The sequence below is a fragment of the Carlito syrichta genome, unplaced genomic scaffold (assembly GCF_000164805.1).
Source record: "Carlito syrichta isolate Samal-C Ts95f unplaced genomic scaffold, Tarsius_syrichta-2.0.1 Scaffold308084, whole genome shotgun sequence".
Classification (NCBI taxonomy): Eukaryota; Metazoa; Chordata; class Mammalia; order Primates; family Tarsiidae; genus Carlito; species Carlito syrichta.
In genome coordinates, this window is record NW_007252180.1 from 233,378 (window position 1) to 252,205 (window position 18,828).

At 46.3% G+C, this 18,828-nt stretch overlaps 1 protein-coding gene across 1 annotated transcript in view; it reads left to right on the forward strand.

Annotated features, from left to right (window-relative positions):
• The window catches only part of LOC103267246 (receptor-type tyrosine-protein phosphatase N2-like), a gene marked incomplete at its 5' end in the record, with an annotated part of 321,627 nt that overhangs the window by 137,353 nt on the left and 165,446 nt on the right, over nt 1-18,828 (forward strand). The window contains one exon of the mRNA XM_008064845.2: nt 997-1,076. Coding sequence (XP_008063036.2) covers nt 997-1,076 — 80 coding nt within the window. The remainder of the gene's footprint in view (nt 1-996; nt 1,077-18,828) is intronic.

The following is an 18,828-nucleotide window of genomic DNA, read 5'->3' on the forward strand; positions in this document are numbered from 1 at the left end:
TTGTGTCTCCCAGGCTGGAGTGCAGTGGCATGCTCACAGTTACCGCTGTCTCGACCTGAAATCAAGTAGCTGGAACCACAGGTGTGTGCCAATACACCCGGCTAATTTATTTTTATTTTTATTTTTGGTGTATTATAGAGACAAGGTCTCACCAAGTTGCCAGGCAATCCTCTCACCTCAGCCTCCCAAAGTGCTGGGATTACAGGTGTGAGCCACTGTGCCTGGCCGGCTATTTCCATTTCTTGTCTGTTAGGGTGATTCACCTCTTACAAGATGTTTAAGGTGGTCTGTTCCATGAAAAGCTACCTATGGCTGCCATCTGTGCAGAAGGGTCCATCTGTTTCTGAGGCCCAAAATTCCTGTTCCAATTTGAGATTGCTATAGGTACAACATTCAGTTCCTACAGCATATGGGGTCTTCATATGAATTAAATGGTTAAAAAAGGGATGTATTTTTTAAAACTGTGTTCAGCATGGTATTTTAAAAACTTCAAACAATTTTGATAATTCCTGTCTAGCAATTCCCCACCAGTCGTTTTTATACTGAATAGTTCTTAATGACTTTGGTAGTTTCTCTAAATGGGTCCTGTCAAGAGAATTTAAAAAATACTAGTCTCTTTCCTCTTTGCTCTTGATTCATGCAGCTCCCTTGGGGACCAAATACTAAATTCTGTTTCCATAACAATTTTTCTTTTTACTTTGCAAGAGTATCTGCTTGCTATTGTTGGGTTATTGGGGTTGATCTGAATTTTTTTATGATAGGAGCAGTGTATGTTTCAGAAAAGCAAAGCCTGTGAAACAGAATTGCTGGAAAATGGAAACAAAGGGTCACAGTGTGAAAGAAAGCCAGCACCCAGCAGAGGTCACACCTGGAGAACACAGTGACCTTGGATACATGTGTTTTCCTGAGCATATCAGCATTTTCCATGTCATTATCAGAGAAGCCATGTGATGTATTAACTCAGTTATGAACTCATCTTTAAATGATCTCTTCCAGGATTCTGGGTCCAGCAGTGACTTTCAAAGTGAACATCAATGCCCAAAACGTGACCACTGCAGATGTCGCAAAGGCCACAGGTAAGACTGATTCTACATACGCACTCCTGCATGCGCGTGTGTACACACACACACACACACACACACACACACACACACACACACACACTTTCTTCACAGAGAGCAAAGAGAGACACACAGTATGAAGCAATCCAGAAGAAAGTTCAGTCTCCCCAGAAAGCGGGTGTTGCTGTGGAGATGAGAGGGTTTTACTGAGTTGCTGCAGGGTGACATGGCCATCTTCGAGCACTGCTTGGGCCTTGGTTGTTTGGAGAGGGAACAGATTATCATGATGTATGGACCTGGCTCAGAGAGAAGATGGAAGACATGGGGCTGTGTGTGACAGAGGGAAATTCTGGTTTTTAGAAGAGCAAGGACCTGGTCTCTAATAACCCTTGCGTGAACAGAGGAAATGCAATTTTGTTTTGAGATTTTTCATTTTATACTAGACCAGGAACACACACTGGCTCAGCTCCTATCCATTGCTGATGGAGATTGAGCACAGGATCTGGGAGATTTAAATAAAAATAGAGCAGCTTCTAGATTGTTTCACTATTTAGATCCCAGTTTCTTTGGTGTTCCTAGTCACACATTTTTGAGACCTATTTCCTGATAGAGCTTGAGCAATCTTTGTTATATGATCAGTGATTGTCACTGAGTGGAAAACACAAAACTTTACTAACTAGAGTCTTGAGGAACAAAATGGCGTGGCAGACACAATTTTTGCATTCTCCTACACCTGATGTTTCTTTTTTTTAGCTTATTGAAAACTCTTGTAAAGTGTATTGCTCATTCCTCTTGTCTAGCTAGAAGAATACAATAAACAGAACCTTAGCTTGATGGTTTTGAGCAGATTAGGATGACTCAGCTGGCAGGACTCTTTCGTATTCTAGAATCATTGTTCAGAGATGTGGCTGAATGCACTGACCCCAGACACAGAAGAAAATGACTCTTTGTTTTAGACAATCCTTTATACTGACAAATATATGAACTATTGTTTTTTAACTGAAATGTATGAGTATGTCTTTTTTTCAGTGCAGAATGTAGCAAAAATATTCTGGTTGATTTAGAGATTTGGATATTTAGTGCTCATTAATTGAGATTTCACTGTATCAACATCCCATTAACATAAAGTTTCTTTATCCAGTGACAGTAAATAAGATATAACAGAGTTGCCATATCCTATGTAATGGAATAAAGTGTTAGTCTTATCTATGCTGGTGGCCGTTGGTTTGACTTACAGGATATATTTGTGCCCTTATTAACTTCTTTGCCAAAGGTAGAGATTTTGGGGAACAGGTAAGAATTTTGGATTAAGAAATAATTCTTTGCAAAGTTGTACTAACCTCAAGAAGTCTGAGAGGTTTAAGCTTTGTAGAGAGTGGAAGCCCTGGACTTCATTTTATCGCTGTATTTCATTGTAAGGCATTTGGAGCTTGGGATACAACTTGGCAAAGCAGCCCAGAATCATTACTTTAGCTGAGCAGTTTAATATGTTCCCAGCAAAAGGAAATCAGTGGGTTTCATTCTAAATACCCTGTCACCTAAAAAGAACAGAAATGTCACTAATAATGGCTTTAACTCTTTGTGGGTTCCAGGCTGTGTCCCTCCCCAGCAGCACCTATCTTACTTATACTAGTTCCTCAGCATAAGTGATTTCTTGAATGTATTTAAGACCAAATCACTTAACAGGGTTTCATGCAGAAATGCACTAACAAGTGTTCTGCAATTGGCAATTCACTCCTGTTTTGGGAAGTAATACTTTTGGGAAGTAATCCCCCAAGGATGCTATGGGTGTAATAAAATGGAATGCAATGCAGTCTTTGAATCTTTTTTTAAAAAAAAATTATGAAAATGTACTCACAGACAAAGGCTTTTCATGTATTTTATAGCTTTCTAGAGAAAATGAAGTTGATTATTTGAAATCTAGTTTCCTGGTCGTTTAACATGTATTCATGTTACATAGCAAAATGCTATGTCAAGGGGAAGTTGCATTAAGTTCTCGTATCAACAACTTCCTAGATACTCAAATTTGCTAACTTACACTGGTGCATTTATATTAACTACTGTGACTGTACCAGCTAGGATGTTGCTTGCTGGTTGTACATGTGCAGAATTGTTAACACACATACATGACTTAAAAAATAGCTCTTTTTATATTTTGAATAATTCCATGGTGTTATGAATATACCTGGTGATATATAGGGAAAGGATTATGAAAATTTATGACCATAAGGATCTTATAGACAGTAGAAATGCCCAAATGTAGTGGATACTGGTTCAAATCTGCCTTGGATTGGTGGCTAGTACCATGAAGAGGAACAACCTCTCACTCAGTGGCAGTGTCCACACGAGAGGTGGACATGCTCACTTGCTAGCAAGGAAAGAATTTCAAACTTGAAAGGAGTTTCTTGTGACTTCTAGTTTTAAAAGATACTGTGGGATCTTAATAGCGCCGTTGCAAATGACCTAATGTTATTGTTGGAGCAGACACGTTTTGGAAAGACCGCAGTGAGACCTCCTGTGTCCATCAACAGCGTGCAGTACTTAATAGAGTTCTCTGTTACCATGACTGGAAATCTCACGTGCTGCGGCCACATGCAAGCTGCCTGGAGACCCAAGTACTGTTTGCATCTGGTTGCCTCAAGGGGCCTGATGACACAACACTGCAGACGTGCTTTGTTATTATTAATGAAGGGAGACATAACCCTGGCAATAGCATTTAAAGGGCATTCATTTTGCTAATTTTACACAAAATGATACAAAACTTAATGAATAGGCGTATAGTTAATACCACATTAGTCCCCATCAAACATCATGTGGTATTTATATTGAATGATGAACGCAGCTGCTTTTCATTATTCAGGATCTCTTCCTTATCCTAGGTGACTCTTTTCTGGGAATTCTGCCTAATTTATGACCTCAAGTATGAGCATAAGGTATTAGTGAATATTAAAAATAAGTGGATATTACATCAGGAGGTACTTACTGTACTGCAAATTATACAGAAATGACTGGTAGTTACTTTTAATCTCTGTGGCCAAGTCATCTAGTCAAACTGGGCAGATCAGAAAAATCCTTTTTTTAGTCTTTATTTTCTTGGGAATGTATTCTTAGATGGTCTATTTCTAAGCAATTTTTGCATTGCTTCTTTCAAAGAAAATGTTAATCATCTAAAATTTAATCATTTTAGAAAAAAAGTATTTGTTTTTGCTGTCCCTCTCTCTCAGTAGAAATCCCTACTTGTGGGCTGCCTGTGATGTATCCCCAATAGTTACCTTGCACACTCTGTGGCATTTCCTTCGGACTTGAGTTCGGGGTGTTTCTTCAGGCTTCTCTTCTCTGGCTCTGCTGGGCATCCATGTAGGGGTGTGTGCAGCTCATTTATTGGCTGTGCACCAGCAAGGCAGTCTATCCTGAGCTATTGTTCTTCCTTTGGTCTTGGTGTCTTACACTTCATTCATATGAGCAAAGCCTCTAAGACTTGAAATTTGGCTTCCATTTTTCCCTTTGGCTTGTTGGAGAGACACCCTATGTCATTTCAAATAATAGACACCTCCTTATTCAAAGAACATGATGACTTTTTCAAAGCTCTGTTTGCTTCTACTTGGGGAACATCTCCACGAAGTTGGCACGTGACTGGGAGAGTCTTCTCTGCTGCATTGTCCTCCGTGTTGTGCATCTAGGCATTGCGTGGTCTACATGGAGGAAGAGTGTTGTGTTTCTAGATGTTGCATCATGCACATGGAGGAAGGGTGCTGTGTGTCTAGACATTGCGTGATCTACGTGGAGGAAGAGTGTTGTGTGTCTAGATGTTGCATCATGTACATGGAGGAAGGGTGTTGTGTGTTTCAAATGTTGTTGCACTGTCTACATGGAGGAAGAGTGTTGTATGTCTAGACATTGTGTGGTCTACGAGGAGGAAGAGTGTTGTGCATCTCAGATATTACGTTGTCTACATGGAAGGAGAGGCTTTTCTTGGACCTTCCCTGAAACCTGGCTCAGGTCTGAACTCTGGACCTGGGGTGGCCAGACCCCATAGCCCATGGAGTTCCAGATCCCCATGTTCAGTTAGAGGTTCTGACTTAGTGAGCGCCGCCCAGTTTTCTGACATCTGAGTAAAATAGACCATGGTGTTTATTTTGAAGAGGATAATGAAGTGAAATAAATCCTTCTGTAACACATACCTATCATTCAACCAGTCTTCACTGTTGACACAAGCAGGGATCAGCGTGTCACAGTCTCATCCACCCTGTGTAGATCCCCTCTTGGACAAAACATCATGCTGCCCTAAGGCAGTGAAACACCAAGGATGTCAGTGGCTCTGCTCTCTAGGAGCGCAAGCCTGGTGCTGGGGCTGTTGGGCCACTAGAGTTCATCAGGGAAGTGGACACCGAGTCAGGAAAGTGGATGTCACGTCTGGAAGGTCAGGGGAGGGAGCTTGGTTATATATACAAGGCTCCACAGAGAAACTGGACTGTGGGTAGAGCTTCCAGGGGACTGAAGGTGAGAGGAGGATAAATACCATGGCCCGAGTTGCCAGGAAGAAGCCGGAGAGGCCGAATTTATAATCAGACTTTGCAATGTGAGAGTTTTGTCCTCAGCATCTACTAGAAAGGATTTGGGCTTGAATTTCACCACAGCTGATTGAAATCAGCTCCACCTTGGTGCCTCCCAGGGAGCTGCCCCTGGTGCAGGGCAGAGAGGAGCCTCTGCCACAGCATCAGTTCACATGCAGCAAACGTCTTGCATCTGGCTCCCATGTGCTGACTCGTCATCCATGGAAGCCATTGGGGGCAGAGATGGTGCTGGGGCCCAAAACCTGTTCATGCTCCCTACACCTCCAGCGTGATTTGGAGATTGGGCTAAAGCAGAAAGAACTAATGAGATGTGGATGTGGAGAGACACTTTTGTATTGGAAGTTAAGGAGGATGCTTTGGAAAGGCTCAAAAAAGCCACTTGCTAAGAAGATTGTGTAGACGTACAGATGGATGAGACACCTGTTAAAAACTTAATGGAAGAAGACTACAAGGCCCCGTGCTCTCCTGTGAGATGTAAAGTTAGAGGACCAGAGGGTCTTTCAAGAACAGAGGTCCGAGCCCTCCCTTTCATCCAGGCCCTCACGATAAAGCTGAGGAAGCAGTCAGAGCTGGAGTATGCAGGGCAGCACCGCCCCTCGAGGCGGTGGCCTCCTGCGGCAGCAGAGCGTGTGTGAGCAGACTGCCGAATTTTCTTTTTTCTTTTTCTCTCTCTTTTTAAAAAAATGATCTATTTATTTTAAAAATGTGGGGTACAATTGGAATTAGGTATACAAATTGGTCATTGTGCAGGTAAAGTTTGGGCCTGTCTTTGGTCCCTGCTTCACCTGGTTTGAGATCAGGTACCCTTATTGTTGAATGTGCCCCCCGCCAGCAGTGCCCCACTACTGCCAATCCCTTTCTTATGGTATTATGGTAAATGTTCAGAGTCTGCTTATGAGTGAGAACATGTGATACTCAATTCTCTTTTTCTGTGATAGAACACTCAGTATTGAGACTCTAAATCCATCCAAGATGCTGCAAAGTTCACAATTTTGTCCTTCTTTATGACTACATAATATTCCATTGTGTGTATGTACCACATTTTAAAAATCCAGTCTACTTTCAATGGGTAGCACGGTTGGTTCCATGTTTTTGCTATTGTGAATAGTGCTGCAGTAGACATGCATGTGCAGGTATCTTATTTGTAGAATGATTTGAGTTCCTCCAGGTATACTCCCAGAAGAGGGATTGCTGGGTCATATGGAGGATCTGGACAGGAAGTGATCCATCTGGGCTGGATGTCAGCACCCCTCTGGCCACCATGCAGGGAGGGTGCCATGGCCCAGGGTGCACTTGAATCCTGAACAACAAACAGAGGCATGGTGGGAGGGAGACACTGGCAGCAGATACTGGCAGTAGGACCTGACCCAAGGACAGTGGTCCCTGCCTCTGCCCAGCCACAGAGAATAGCCGCAGTCTCACAGCCAAGGACCCACTTGGCCACGTGGACTCAAGACTGAACAAGAACTCCTGCTTGAGTGGGTTCCCCTCTCCCGGGCTGAAGAAGAGACCAGCAGACAGTAGGGTGAGAGGGAGGTTTTGCCTGCCAGAGAGCAGGCGCCTCATGACCACAGCTCTAGGAGGTTTGGGGTGGGTTAGGCTTTGGATGGAGGCTTGAGGAAATAAGAGACAGTGGGAGCTACACCCCATTACTCCTTTCTAAACAGCCAAGTAATTACTCCTGGCATTTTGACAAGTGTTTGCTGGAGTGGAGGTCAGCGCTGTCAGCCTCCAAGATTGGCACTAACCTGCCCTGCTGGCGGGGATGGAGGTTGCAGGTGGTTCTGTAATTAGAAGTTGTGAAAGCCAGTTTTCATCATGGCTTTACCCTGAGTGCAGATGAGTCAATGATATGAAGTAATTTCATTTGTCATCGTTTACAGGGCTACCTGTGTAGAGCTATAGGAACGGTGTTCAGGGAGAGATTAGGGGAAGGTGCTAAACTAAGTACTAGGATACTGCTTCAACCATCACTGTTTTATACAAAGGGAGTTTATGGGCTAAAAATAGCGCTGATGGGAGGAACACATTCTCACCTGCAAATGAGCATGTGGCTGTTGATGCCACTGGCTCCAGGATGGCGTCTGGCCTCCCTCTGACTGTTTCTGGCATAATAGCTCAGGAAAGTGAGCTCTGCTTCATACTCGCATTCATGTCTATTTAGGGCTTGCTCCCTCAGGGGTCACCCTTCATCCGCTGGGAATTTGGGGCAGCCTAGGCCAATACTCACAGAAGTGCGGCTCATGCTTTTATGGGCTAAAACGTGTAAATCCCACAGTGCCTTTTGCTTGGTTATGCCCCTGTGTTGGTTCCTGTCTCTCCTACCTTCACCTCTCCTTGGTATCCCCCAGATGAATGACACCCTTAAATCCCTATCTCGAGTCATCTTCTGGGGGAATCGGCCTCAGGAGGACTTTAGCCTATAGTGACATGATCTAAGACCTTCAGAAGGGTGGATTTTCCCATGGTATCGAGAGCAGATTGTGGTAGCTGGGCATGAGGGAAGGGAAGCAAGAGTGGAGCCAGGAGACGGCACCGATGGCCATCCTATCTGGAGTGACTGTGGCCTGGACCAGGTGGCAGGGGAGGGAGCAGATTCTGATTGTTAGATGGAAGACAGCCCAGCCCTGGGAGGCTGGAGTTGCCCTTGGTGAAGTGGGTTTTGCGGGCTGACCAGAGGTATGGTGTGGGGCCACTTGCACTTGATGTTCGAGGTCTAGTGCTGGCAGTTGAATGTGCAAATCTGTGGGCTCGGGAGAAACCCCAGTGAAGTCACAGGTCTGGGAGGGGACAGTGACAATTCTGCCAGCATCCAGAAAGATGGGTGTCCTGATCTCATGCCTGCACTTTCCTTCCTCGCTGTCTCCTCCATCTCTCTTCGCCCCTCCCCTTTCCTCCCATAACGTAAGGCGCTGGGGTCACAGCTGCGTCCTAGAGCAATGCTGGCCTTGTCCCAACTAGAGGAGATGAGGGATACCCGTGCAGTGAAAGGATGTGGAGAATTGCTCAGACAGCAAGGCCCTGACAGTCTGAGAAGTCAGAGAGGGACTCCTGGAGGAAATCCCTTAAAGGCAAATTGGGGGCATATTTACCATTATCAAATGGAACATCACTGCAGGGTCTTAAAGGAGAATGATAGGGTCTGATTTGCATTTTTAGTTGTGACACATTTGTGTTTTTAAAAACTCCTTGGCTTCAGCTTGAGGAACATAGGATGGAAGTGACCAGGAGGATGCCTGGGAGATGGTGTAGAAGGCACTCCGGTTGTCTGGAGGAGGGATGTGGTGGCGTGGATGAGGTTGGTGGTATGGACAGGGACATGAACAGGGACAAGGACATGGACACGGATGAGGATGGGGTTGTGATGAGAACAGGGACGCCGTCGAAGTTGGGGACACAGACTAGGATGGGGTCGTAGCCAAGGATGGGGATGTGGCTGAGAACAGGGACACAGTCAAGGATGGGGATGTGGACAAGGATGGGCACATGGATGAGAACAGGGACGTAGACAAGGATGGGGATGGAGACAGGGACGAGGGTGGGGAGGTGGATGAGGATGGGGTCATAGACAAGAATGGGCTGTGGATGAGAACAGGGATGTAGACGAGGATGGGGATGGGACAGGGACAAGGATGAGGCTGTGGATGAAAAGAGGGACCTACACGAGATGGGGAGATGGACAAGGATGGCAATGGGGATAGGGCTAAGGAAGGGGTTGTGGATAAGAACAGGGACATAGACGAGGATGGGGACATGGACAAAATGGGGACAGGGATGAGGATGGGCACAGAGACAGGGAAGAGGACGGGAATGTGGATGAGGCTGGTGTCTATGGGGAGTCTGGAGGGCACCTGGGGCAGGGCTCACAGGACTGGGTACAAGAGCACGTGGGTGAGGATGAGGAAGGGGTAGGGCCGAGGACACATTGCTCTTCTGGTCACAGAGCGGATGGCTGCCTGTCTCAGGAGGCACGTAAGAATTAACATATCGGGGTAGACATAGTGAGTTCCGTTCTGCCCATGTTGTGTTTCGGTGCTTGTGAGACATCTAACAGGAGATGTGGAGTGTCTGGTTCAGCATGCAGACCTGGCTCAGAGGAAAGCCCTGGAGAACACACAGCCTCTTACCTGCAGCCCTGAGATGATTCTGTGCTGGGCATGCGCTGCTAGATGCCGCCTGCTGAAGGGAGGGTGACATGGGGTGGGGTCCCATCGTCCTTGGCTCCAGTTGGCCCCACTGAGCTCTGAGGCCTTGGACAAGCTTCCTTCTCCCAGGACTCAGTTTGGCTGGATATACACGGTGTGGACATCATGATCTGGCGGGACTGTTAAGTGCTGCATGAGATGAAATCCAGCAGTGGCCCCTGTACCCTGGGCACACAGGGGTGGGCATTCCTCTGTTGACTGTTTTGGAGTCACAGAATGTACCTGTGGGCTTCACTAAATTCCCCTGGGTGTTCTCTTCTCTGAGTGTGGGTTTCTCCCCTCCACCGTCCCATGACCCAGGGCCTTGTGAGGTCAGAGACTAATGGGAGGACACTGGGCTGACTGCAGGGGTCAGGGCACATGTGTCCTCTGGGTGGTGACCATCATGGTGAACTTCCCTGGAGGGCAAATGGATGAGGACAGGGATGTAGACAAGGATGGGAATGGGGACAAGGACGCGGTTGGAGATGTGGGCAAGGAGGGAGACATGGATGAGAACAGAGACACAGACAAGGATGGGCTAGGAAGCTATGTGTGGTGATGGGGACACCACCAGGGCAAGGGCCCCACGGCAGCACTCCAGGAGGCCTCTGTCCCCTTGGCTCTCTGTCTTGCTGGGTGTTGACACCCCCATCTTTCCAAGATATGAGGTGCCCATGGCCGTTTCCACACCATTTACTTTCATTCTTGGTCCACGCACAAATGCTGTGTCTACTTTCTCTCCCATCTTAGCATGAAAATGATAGTGCCTTTATTCCTTGGCAGAAAAAGAAACATAGGACTGTGCACAGCAGAGTGGCGGTACATGGCACAGCTTTAAGACAGGCACCCAGAGAAGGAAGACAAGGCAGGCATGAGGCTGGCTGCACCGGCTGTGTGTGCAGGAGGAGACCAGCATGAACCTGCGGCCAGCACTCCAGATCCTCACTCTCCACCAGGGTCACCTCCCAGCACAGTTTCTACCTACTGTGCCAGTGCTCACAACGGTTCCTTCCCTCCAGCCAGAGCTCCACAGGCCTTCTCTGAGCTACAGGATGGTCAACATCTATCAGAAGCCACTTACTGGGAGTTCTCCCATGGCAACTCCACAGAAGAAGGTGCAGAGGTTCAGAGGTGCCTGGCCCCTATTGCAGGGCTGGTTGCACAGCCCACCCACCATGACTGTCACCCCAGCTATGGTTCACCCACTGTCCTGGGTCCCCCAACAATCCTAGAACCCAATCCTGCAGCTGCTATGGGTCAGAAACTGGGCCGTCTCGTCTAGGATATGAGGGCTTCTCCTGCTGGCTGGCCATCTCTAACTCAGCCAAGTCCAGCCTTGAGACAAGAATTGTCCAGGTGTTGTGATTTGAAAGGCTCTGAAAGGCCCAACTATTTAAAAATCATTTTCCATCAGCCCATTGGTATATGACATTATCCCTTTATTCCTAATCCTTATGCCTTGGGGACCCCATAGGCCTAAATCAAGGAGACTCAAGCCACTCTGTAGTCATTAGTACTCATTAGCACAAAGTTGATCAGATTAGCAAAGCATCAACTTGGCCAGCCCAGGGCAGTTCCTCCTGACACCAGGACTCAGGAGAGGTGGCTCTCAGGTAGAAGGTAGAGGTAGCTCAGGGACATCTCATAAGACAGAACTGCCTAGAATGAGTGTGCAACTGGGGCCAGCGGGAAGATGTTTGGCACTTGTGAAAGGAACACTCAGACACTGGTTTGCTGGGGAGATTTCATCATAGGCAAACATCTTGCTTGGCCAACATCTACCCACAGTAGCTGCATTCTTAGGGCTTGTGTCCCATCCATGGGCACACTTTTTCTCCTGGCACAGGAAAGCTAAAACTCTGAAGGCCCAGTCTTGAAAATGGCAAGGCTGGTGCTCCAATCCACCTGACCCTATAATTTTTTTTAACAAGAAAACACAAGGGTGGGAACAATCAACAGGTCTTTTGACTTACCGGCAAGGACAGCACTCCAGGTAGCTGCATTATTGAATGACAGTCCTTGGATGACAAACAGGTTAAACACAAACTCGTCAAGAGAACAAAAAGGGTTCAGCTGAATGGCATGTACAACCCTAACTTGAGAACTGCTCCCATACCTCTGTAGCAGTTGACCTTTTCCTTAGTGAAGCAGAGCATGACCGAACTTCCTTACCTTGAGACTAGTCCCTGTTTCCTGTTTTCCTTGTATTGACTGTAATGGAGTGCCCCTAAACGAGAAACCCGCCTAAATGAGGTTCCAGTTCCTCCAGCCTGGCCTGGATGTCTTCTCCATTCTTTCATGGCAGTTGAGGGAGGTGAAATGCAAGTGGGAAAAGCGGTGAACTGGAACCTGAGTTCAAGGCTTCCTCCCCTTCCTTGTTTTGTGACTTGGGATGATTCATCTGTTCTTTTCCAACCTCAGGGCACCTCCTCTGTTGCAGAGGGCTAGTCATCATACTCCATGAAGTTGCACTGAGATCAGACCAAGTAGGAAAAATGTGATGTGAGAGCACAGTTTAAATTCTGAAAGCCTTACAGATTGTTGGTTGTCATGGCTTGCCTAAGGTGTCTATTGGCCTTGTATGCCTGGGCATCCTTCAGAATGCATGGGGCCAGAAAGGCATCATGCCAAATCATCATGAAAGAATCTCTTCTATGGTGGTGGTCACTTGGCCAGGAGCTGACAACCGTGTCTCATGGGATTAAAAATATTGTGGGTAGGGAGTGGAAGAGGATTTTGAACCAATAAGATCCATTGCACTACATACTAAAATGTCTTCTCGTAGTGTGGTGGTTACTCCTCACTGGACTCCTCTATGTAAAGAGCAAGCTGCTTTACTAATGAGATGCTGGTGATTCGTACTAGTCAAAGCCTGTGATTATGATCACTAAAAGACAGTATCAGTGACAGAGTTAACACATCCTGACAGGCAGCTTGGAAGGAAAGTTTTGATCTGTGCTGACACTTTAGCACTGACTAAAGGTGGATGTACAGTTATACCTTTAGATTTTTTAACTATTCCAAGTGACTTTTTAAAAAAATTTTTATTTTAAAAATATAGGGTACAACTCAGGGTTAGGTATACAAATGATCATTGTACAGATAAAGTTTGGGCCTCACTTTGGTCCCCACTTCACCTGGTTTGAGATCAGGTATCCTATACCTTTAAAATTTAAAGACAGTTTGCACCCTATCAACTGTCTTATTACAGACACAAAGCAAAAACAAGCAACTTCAGAGAGAAAAGCCTTCACCAAAAGCAACTATACAATTTCCTCCCCTGGTATAAAATGATACAAATAAAGTCTCACCAACTTCACAACCCTCAACCCACCAAAACAGTGTCTCCCAACTCATGCTGGTAGCTGTCACTTGCTTATGGAAGTCTGTTTGCTTTTCTGTTAGAATGAAGCAGGTGTTGACATCCTCATTTAACAACAGTGATCTAGGCTGCACTTTAACTTCTAAATAGGTATGCAGCTTTGCGATTTATTCAATCGTATAACACATTTATTCTAAATGAGAATGGTGGCCCCGTCAGGCCATGCTTTCTTGCACCTCTTGGTTTGGGAGCTTACAGCAGAGAGGCTCTCTGTGGGCCAGCTGATGATTTTAAAGAGCGCTCATCTCAAACATGGCTGGCACAAACACACCCCAGGGAGAGCAGACACAGGACCCTGGTGTTCCCTGACCTCACTGACAGTCACCTTCGTCGCTTCTTAGCTTTCTTCTTTATGTGGAAGGAATGAGACAGTGAGGGAAAGGGTCCCTGAGAGCGCCTCACCCCACTCATCAGGGGCTCTGGCACAGACAGCTCCTGCCCAGAGCCCACTGGGGCCCACTTTCCTCCTCAGCTTTCCTCCCAGCTTTCCTTCCAGCCCAGCATGGCCTCCTTCCTGCCTTTCCCCTAGCTGTGAGAGCCACTCCAACCCCATAGGAAAAGCCTAGATGGCCATCCCTTCACCTTCCCCTCAAACCTAGTGTCTGCCTTTGGTGTCCTCACATATTCTACCAGGATCGGCACACCCTGGTCCAGCAGACCCATTCGCAGCTGCCTTTGGAAGGAAGCCCCTCACACTTGCTTCCTCACATCCTACCTCTGGCTGCTTCACCATGCTGCTTCTCCGGAGCTGAGTGTGGTGACAGAGACTGTCCGGCCCACACAGCCCAAAAGTTTGATTCTCCTGCCCCCGTTCCAGAAAACATTTCTCAGAGTTCTAGAACAGTGGGTCTCAAAGCCTGGTCCCCAGAACATCATCATTCACTGGAGACTTGCTAAAAATGCAGATTCTTGGGCCCATCCAGGTATACTGAATTCCGTATCCTGGGGTGAGACCCAGCCATCCTGTCCCTCTAGAGTCTTTCTCTTAAGTGACACATGCCACAGGGCTCAAGGACCACTCAGAGTTGTAGACCAAGAGTTCCCAAGGAGAAGCCGGGCTCAGTGGCTCAGCCTATAATCCCGTGCCTTTGGGCGGCTGAGGTGAGTGGATTGCTTGAGCCCGTGGGTTCGAGAACCGCCTGGGCAGCGAGACCTCATCTCTACAATAAATCAAAAAATCAGCCAGGTGTAGTAGCGCATGCCTGTAATTCTGGCTACTCGGAAGGCTGAGGCGGAAGGATCGCCAGAGTCCAGCAGGTCGAGGCTGCGGTGGCCAGGAGCCACTGCACTCCAGTCTGGGTGACAGAGTGAGACTCCAACTCAAAAAAAACAAAAACAAAAACAAAAAGAGTTCCCAAGGACAGAAGCAAGCTCTCCCACATCTTCACATCCTCAGGCCCCACTGTCCAGCTTGGTGCCCTGCCCACAGTAGGTTTGATAAATACCTGCTGTTGAGAGTAATGACACAGGAACTGGAAAAGCACAAGGCATTCAAAATATTTCCCCTGTCTCATGAGACACCCTAAGTAGAGGGGGAGTCCTTACAGAAAGACATTAGTGTGGCATTATCTTCTGTGTGGAAATAAAACTTTCATTCTAATTCTGATACCTACTTTCTCCTTCCACCCATCCAAAGAGGCCCCAAATCACCTGTGATTTTAACAACGTCGGCAATAACAACAGCAGCAGACTCCTTTCCTGTTACATATGGGAAGAGAAATTTCAGGACTATAGGAAAATATGGCCTATTTTCTCCTCAACTCTCATTTAAGATATTAATCTGCCGGATGCGGTGGCTTATGCCTGTCATCTCAGCACTTTGGGAGGCAGAGGCGAGAGGATTGCCTGAGCCCGAGGGGTTCGAGACAAGCCTGGGGAACATGGTGAGACCTCATTCTCTACAATGAATCAGAAAATTAGCTGGGTGTGGTGGCACACACCTGTAGTTCCAGCTACTTGGAAGCCTGAAACAGAGGATCGCCTGAGCCCAGCAGGTCAAGGCTGCGGAAGCTATGAGCATGCTACTGCACTCCAGCCTGGACAACAGAGTGAGACTCTGACATACACATACAATAAAATATTTAATTTATAATTACAACAACTCCTCACTGTAATATTTGAGGGATTTACTGATGATGGAGGAGAAAACTGAGAATCCACTAAGATTGTGTTTTTATGTCCTGCTCAACGGCCTTAGTGACTTACTAAGCAATGTGACTTTAGTGTCTCTCATAGCAGAGCCCTTGGTCACCCTGTGTGTCTCAGTGATGTGTTCACATCACAATGACCAGTACTTTTTTGTCACATCCCAAAGTACAGACTCATATGGCAGCCTTGGTATCTGCTTGGTGTTAATAATATTCCCCTGAGGTGTAAAATCCAGTTAAGGACACATTCAAAAGGGGCTTATTAGTTGAGAGTTGGAACAACTCAAATGAACCGCATGTTTTCCAAAACTAATCTTAACTTTAACATCTTCCTGTGAAGAAAACCACTTTTTTGTATCTGTACAATGTTTTGTTGTGGAATTTCTCCACATTTTGTAAATGTCTCGTGATGCCATCTGAGAAGTTGGTGTTTCTTTGAGCGCTCAGAGTTTTTCCATACAGAGTTTGGGAGATGTTTAAAGACACTTCCAAAGGGAGAAGCACAACTTATAATGCCTCTCGTGGTGAAACCTCCAGAGAGAGCCTGAGATAAAATGCCCTGTGGGTCAGCATGCTTATGGCCCCTGCCCCTGGTCCTGGCATCTCCAGGGAGCAGGGGCTGGATTTAGAGTCTGGTTTTATCCTGGAGCCAGAAAAGTGGGCCTTTTGTAGAGAAGACTTTGAATTGAGGGGATTTATCAACCCTATGGATTCGCACTCCCAGGCCTGGTAGTTGGAAACCAGGAATGGAGGTGGAGGGGGCACACCCTCTTGGTGATGGAGTCTTACGTTGGTCTTATGCCTCCAAGTCTCAAGACCTGTGACGCTCACAGCAATTACTTACCAAGGAAACAAAAACAACATTTTTTATGTGATTCCCAAAGAGGATAAATGAACCCATACAACTTCATGTCAGAAGGGATATAAAACATATAGGTAAACTGAGGAACAGAAGGAGAGGTTAGTTACTGCTTAAAGTTCAAAAGCTAGACAGGGATATTTCCCTGAAAAAAAATGCTTCTGCATGCAATTATACTCATTCACCTAATACACTTTTTTGAGAAAACACTTTCAATAACCAAACGGCCACATCATTTTCTTATTCTAAAATAATATACTCGGAGAGACAATGCTAATCTCATGCTCTGGGGTAATTTCCATTTTTAATATGCAATTTCTCATCTTTTAATAGAAGTCAGATTTCTTTTATCTGTAATTAAATCCAGAATATGCTTTTTTTAAAAAGTCCTCATGGAGTTTTGACTTTATTGTTCTAAAAATGAGTAAAACTTGCGAGCGTCAGTTTAGTGACTGACTCAACTTTTGGTACACTCATTGTAAAACAGGAACACAAACGCTCCCCTTGAATCGACTTGAGATGCTGTGTTATTGCAGTAAAGCCCTGCCCTCTGCCCAGTGCCACGCCCAGGTCTTCTTGCTTCATTTCTCTGTCAGGCGCCATCTTTCCAACTGCACACCTGTTGACTCATGTGCATTCCGGCTCTTCCTGCCGTTCAGGTAAATGAGTCATTGGCACTTACCTGCCAAAGAACCACTTGTGTACAGCTGTATTCTGAGGCATCATTTACTTAATCATTCTTCAAGTTTCTTCGAGTTGCATTTTTATGTGAGTCTTCTGTAGACCTTAATAGGACTATCCTATGATAGTATGTCCTTGCTTTTCATGAAAGGTGAGATTTAAGAAGCTCTTCAGAGAAACCTGCAACTGATTAGTATGCTTGTCCAGGTCTCTAGCAGAATTAAGAAAGCTCAGGGATCAAGGCCAGGATGGAAGTGGGTGTTCCTGAGGGACTGTTAACGATCTCTGCCAATAAGAATCGCTTCCGTTCTCCCGTTGTCCTCTTTGTCCTGACTGCCGGGAGTCTCACAACTAGTGCTCATTTGCTTAGCTTTTCTCAACCAGGAGTACACTGCATATATGAAATCACAATATCACCCATATAATTTTTCTGCTTTCTTCCCTTTTGCTCCTTCTCAACCCCGGTCTTTGTAAAGCTGAGTGTTGGTGCCTAAGTACCTAGGCAACCTGCTTTCAGCCCCTTTTGGAAGCAGGTAGAGCACCGATCAGTCCAGGAAATTTGCTGCTCAGTGCCCCCTCGCCAGGAGGCCTTGCCTCCATTTTCCCGAATGACGTCCGACAACCCAACACATCTGTAACAAGTCCTGTGCACACAGAGTCATTGCAGAAGTCCCTGCAGCACCACCTGGAAGAGAATGGAATGGAACCAGGAGTCAATTCTGTGTTCATATGGAAGGTGGCCCTTCCTCCTCCCTCCCCTACAGTAGCAAATCTCCTCCTGCAAATAAACTTCTGGAACTCACTGGAATAGAGAGAGTTGCGGGTCAAGTAGAAGATGACAGAGACGTTGTGAAAAAGAAAATAGTACTATTTTGGGAAGGGTCGAGTCACTGGTGTCCTACAAATTCAGTATGTAGACGGCTTTCTTGTTTTAACAGTCAAACTCTTTATCAGGTAACTCAATAGGAGAGCCACAGAGCATCACCATTGTGTTCCGGGGGCTCCTGAGCAACCTCACACCACTGGGCCCCTCCCCAGGCTTTCTCTGCCTCTGTCCCATCTGCTCCTGTAGCCTCCCATGCTCACCTGAGGGGCCGTGGTTTTCTTTTATTTACTTATTGGTTAGTAATAAGTTTCAGACCCCTGCCCATTTTTTTGTTTGTTTGTTTTAAAGCAGAGTCTCATTCTGTCTCCCAGGCTGGAGTGCAGTGGTGCAATCACAGCTCACCACAGCCTCGACCTCATGGGCTCAGTGTGGCTTTCTTTTAAATATCTTGTCTTGGTCATCTGGATACAGCTAGGTCTGGGAGATGCCCCAGGAAGATGACTCTGCATGTCCTGGGCTCTTAGATTTGCTTCAGACCCCTGGACTTGGACACTCAACACGTTCCACGTTGTCCGAGCTTGCTTGGTAGATCTGCCAGTCTTCTAGGTGAACTGTGTGGAATTAGCCCAAGTCCCTCTCCTTCCTCTTATATGGGAAGACTTGGATTTTGCTTAGAGGCTGGGCCTCATAGCCTCCAGCCAGCATTCACATGGCTGCTGTCAAGAAGACACATAGACCTGGACACACAGCTGAGATGCAGCTTGTGCTGCCCAGGGAGTGGACCTGGGACCCCTCTGATTGCTGTACTTTGCAGTAAGCAAATCGTGGCATTGCAGAGATGCCAAACCTTCCTATAACTTACTCAGGGTCAGCTAGTGGTCCCTCAGAGTCTTACCCTGGACAATGAAATTGTGTGTGTGTGTGTGTGTGTGTGTGTGTGTGTGTGTGTGTGTGTGTGTGTGACTGAGTGTGCATGTATCTTATTTTCTGAGAATTCATGTGTGTGTCTCACTAAGCATGGGAGTGTTTATGTCTCACTGAGTATGTGGTCTGCGTATGGCTCACTGAGCATGTGCATGCATGTGTGTAAGTATGCAGAATGGTTGTTGGT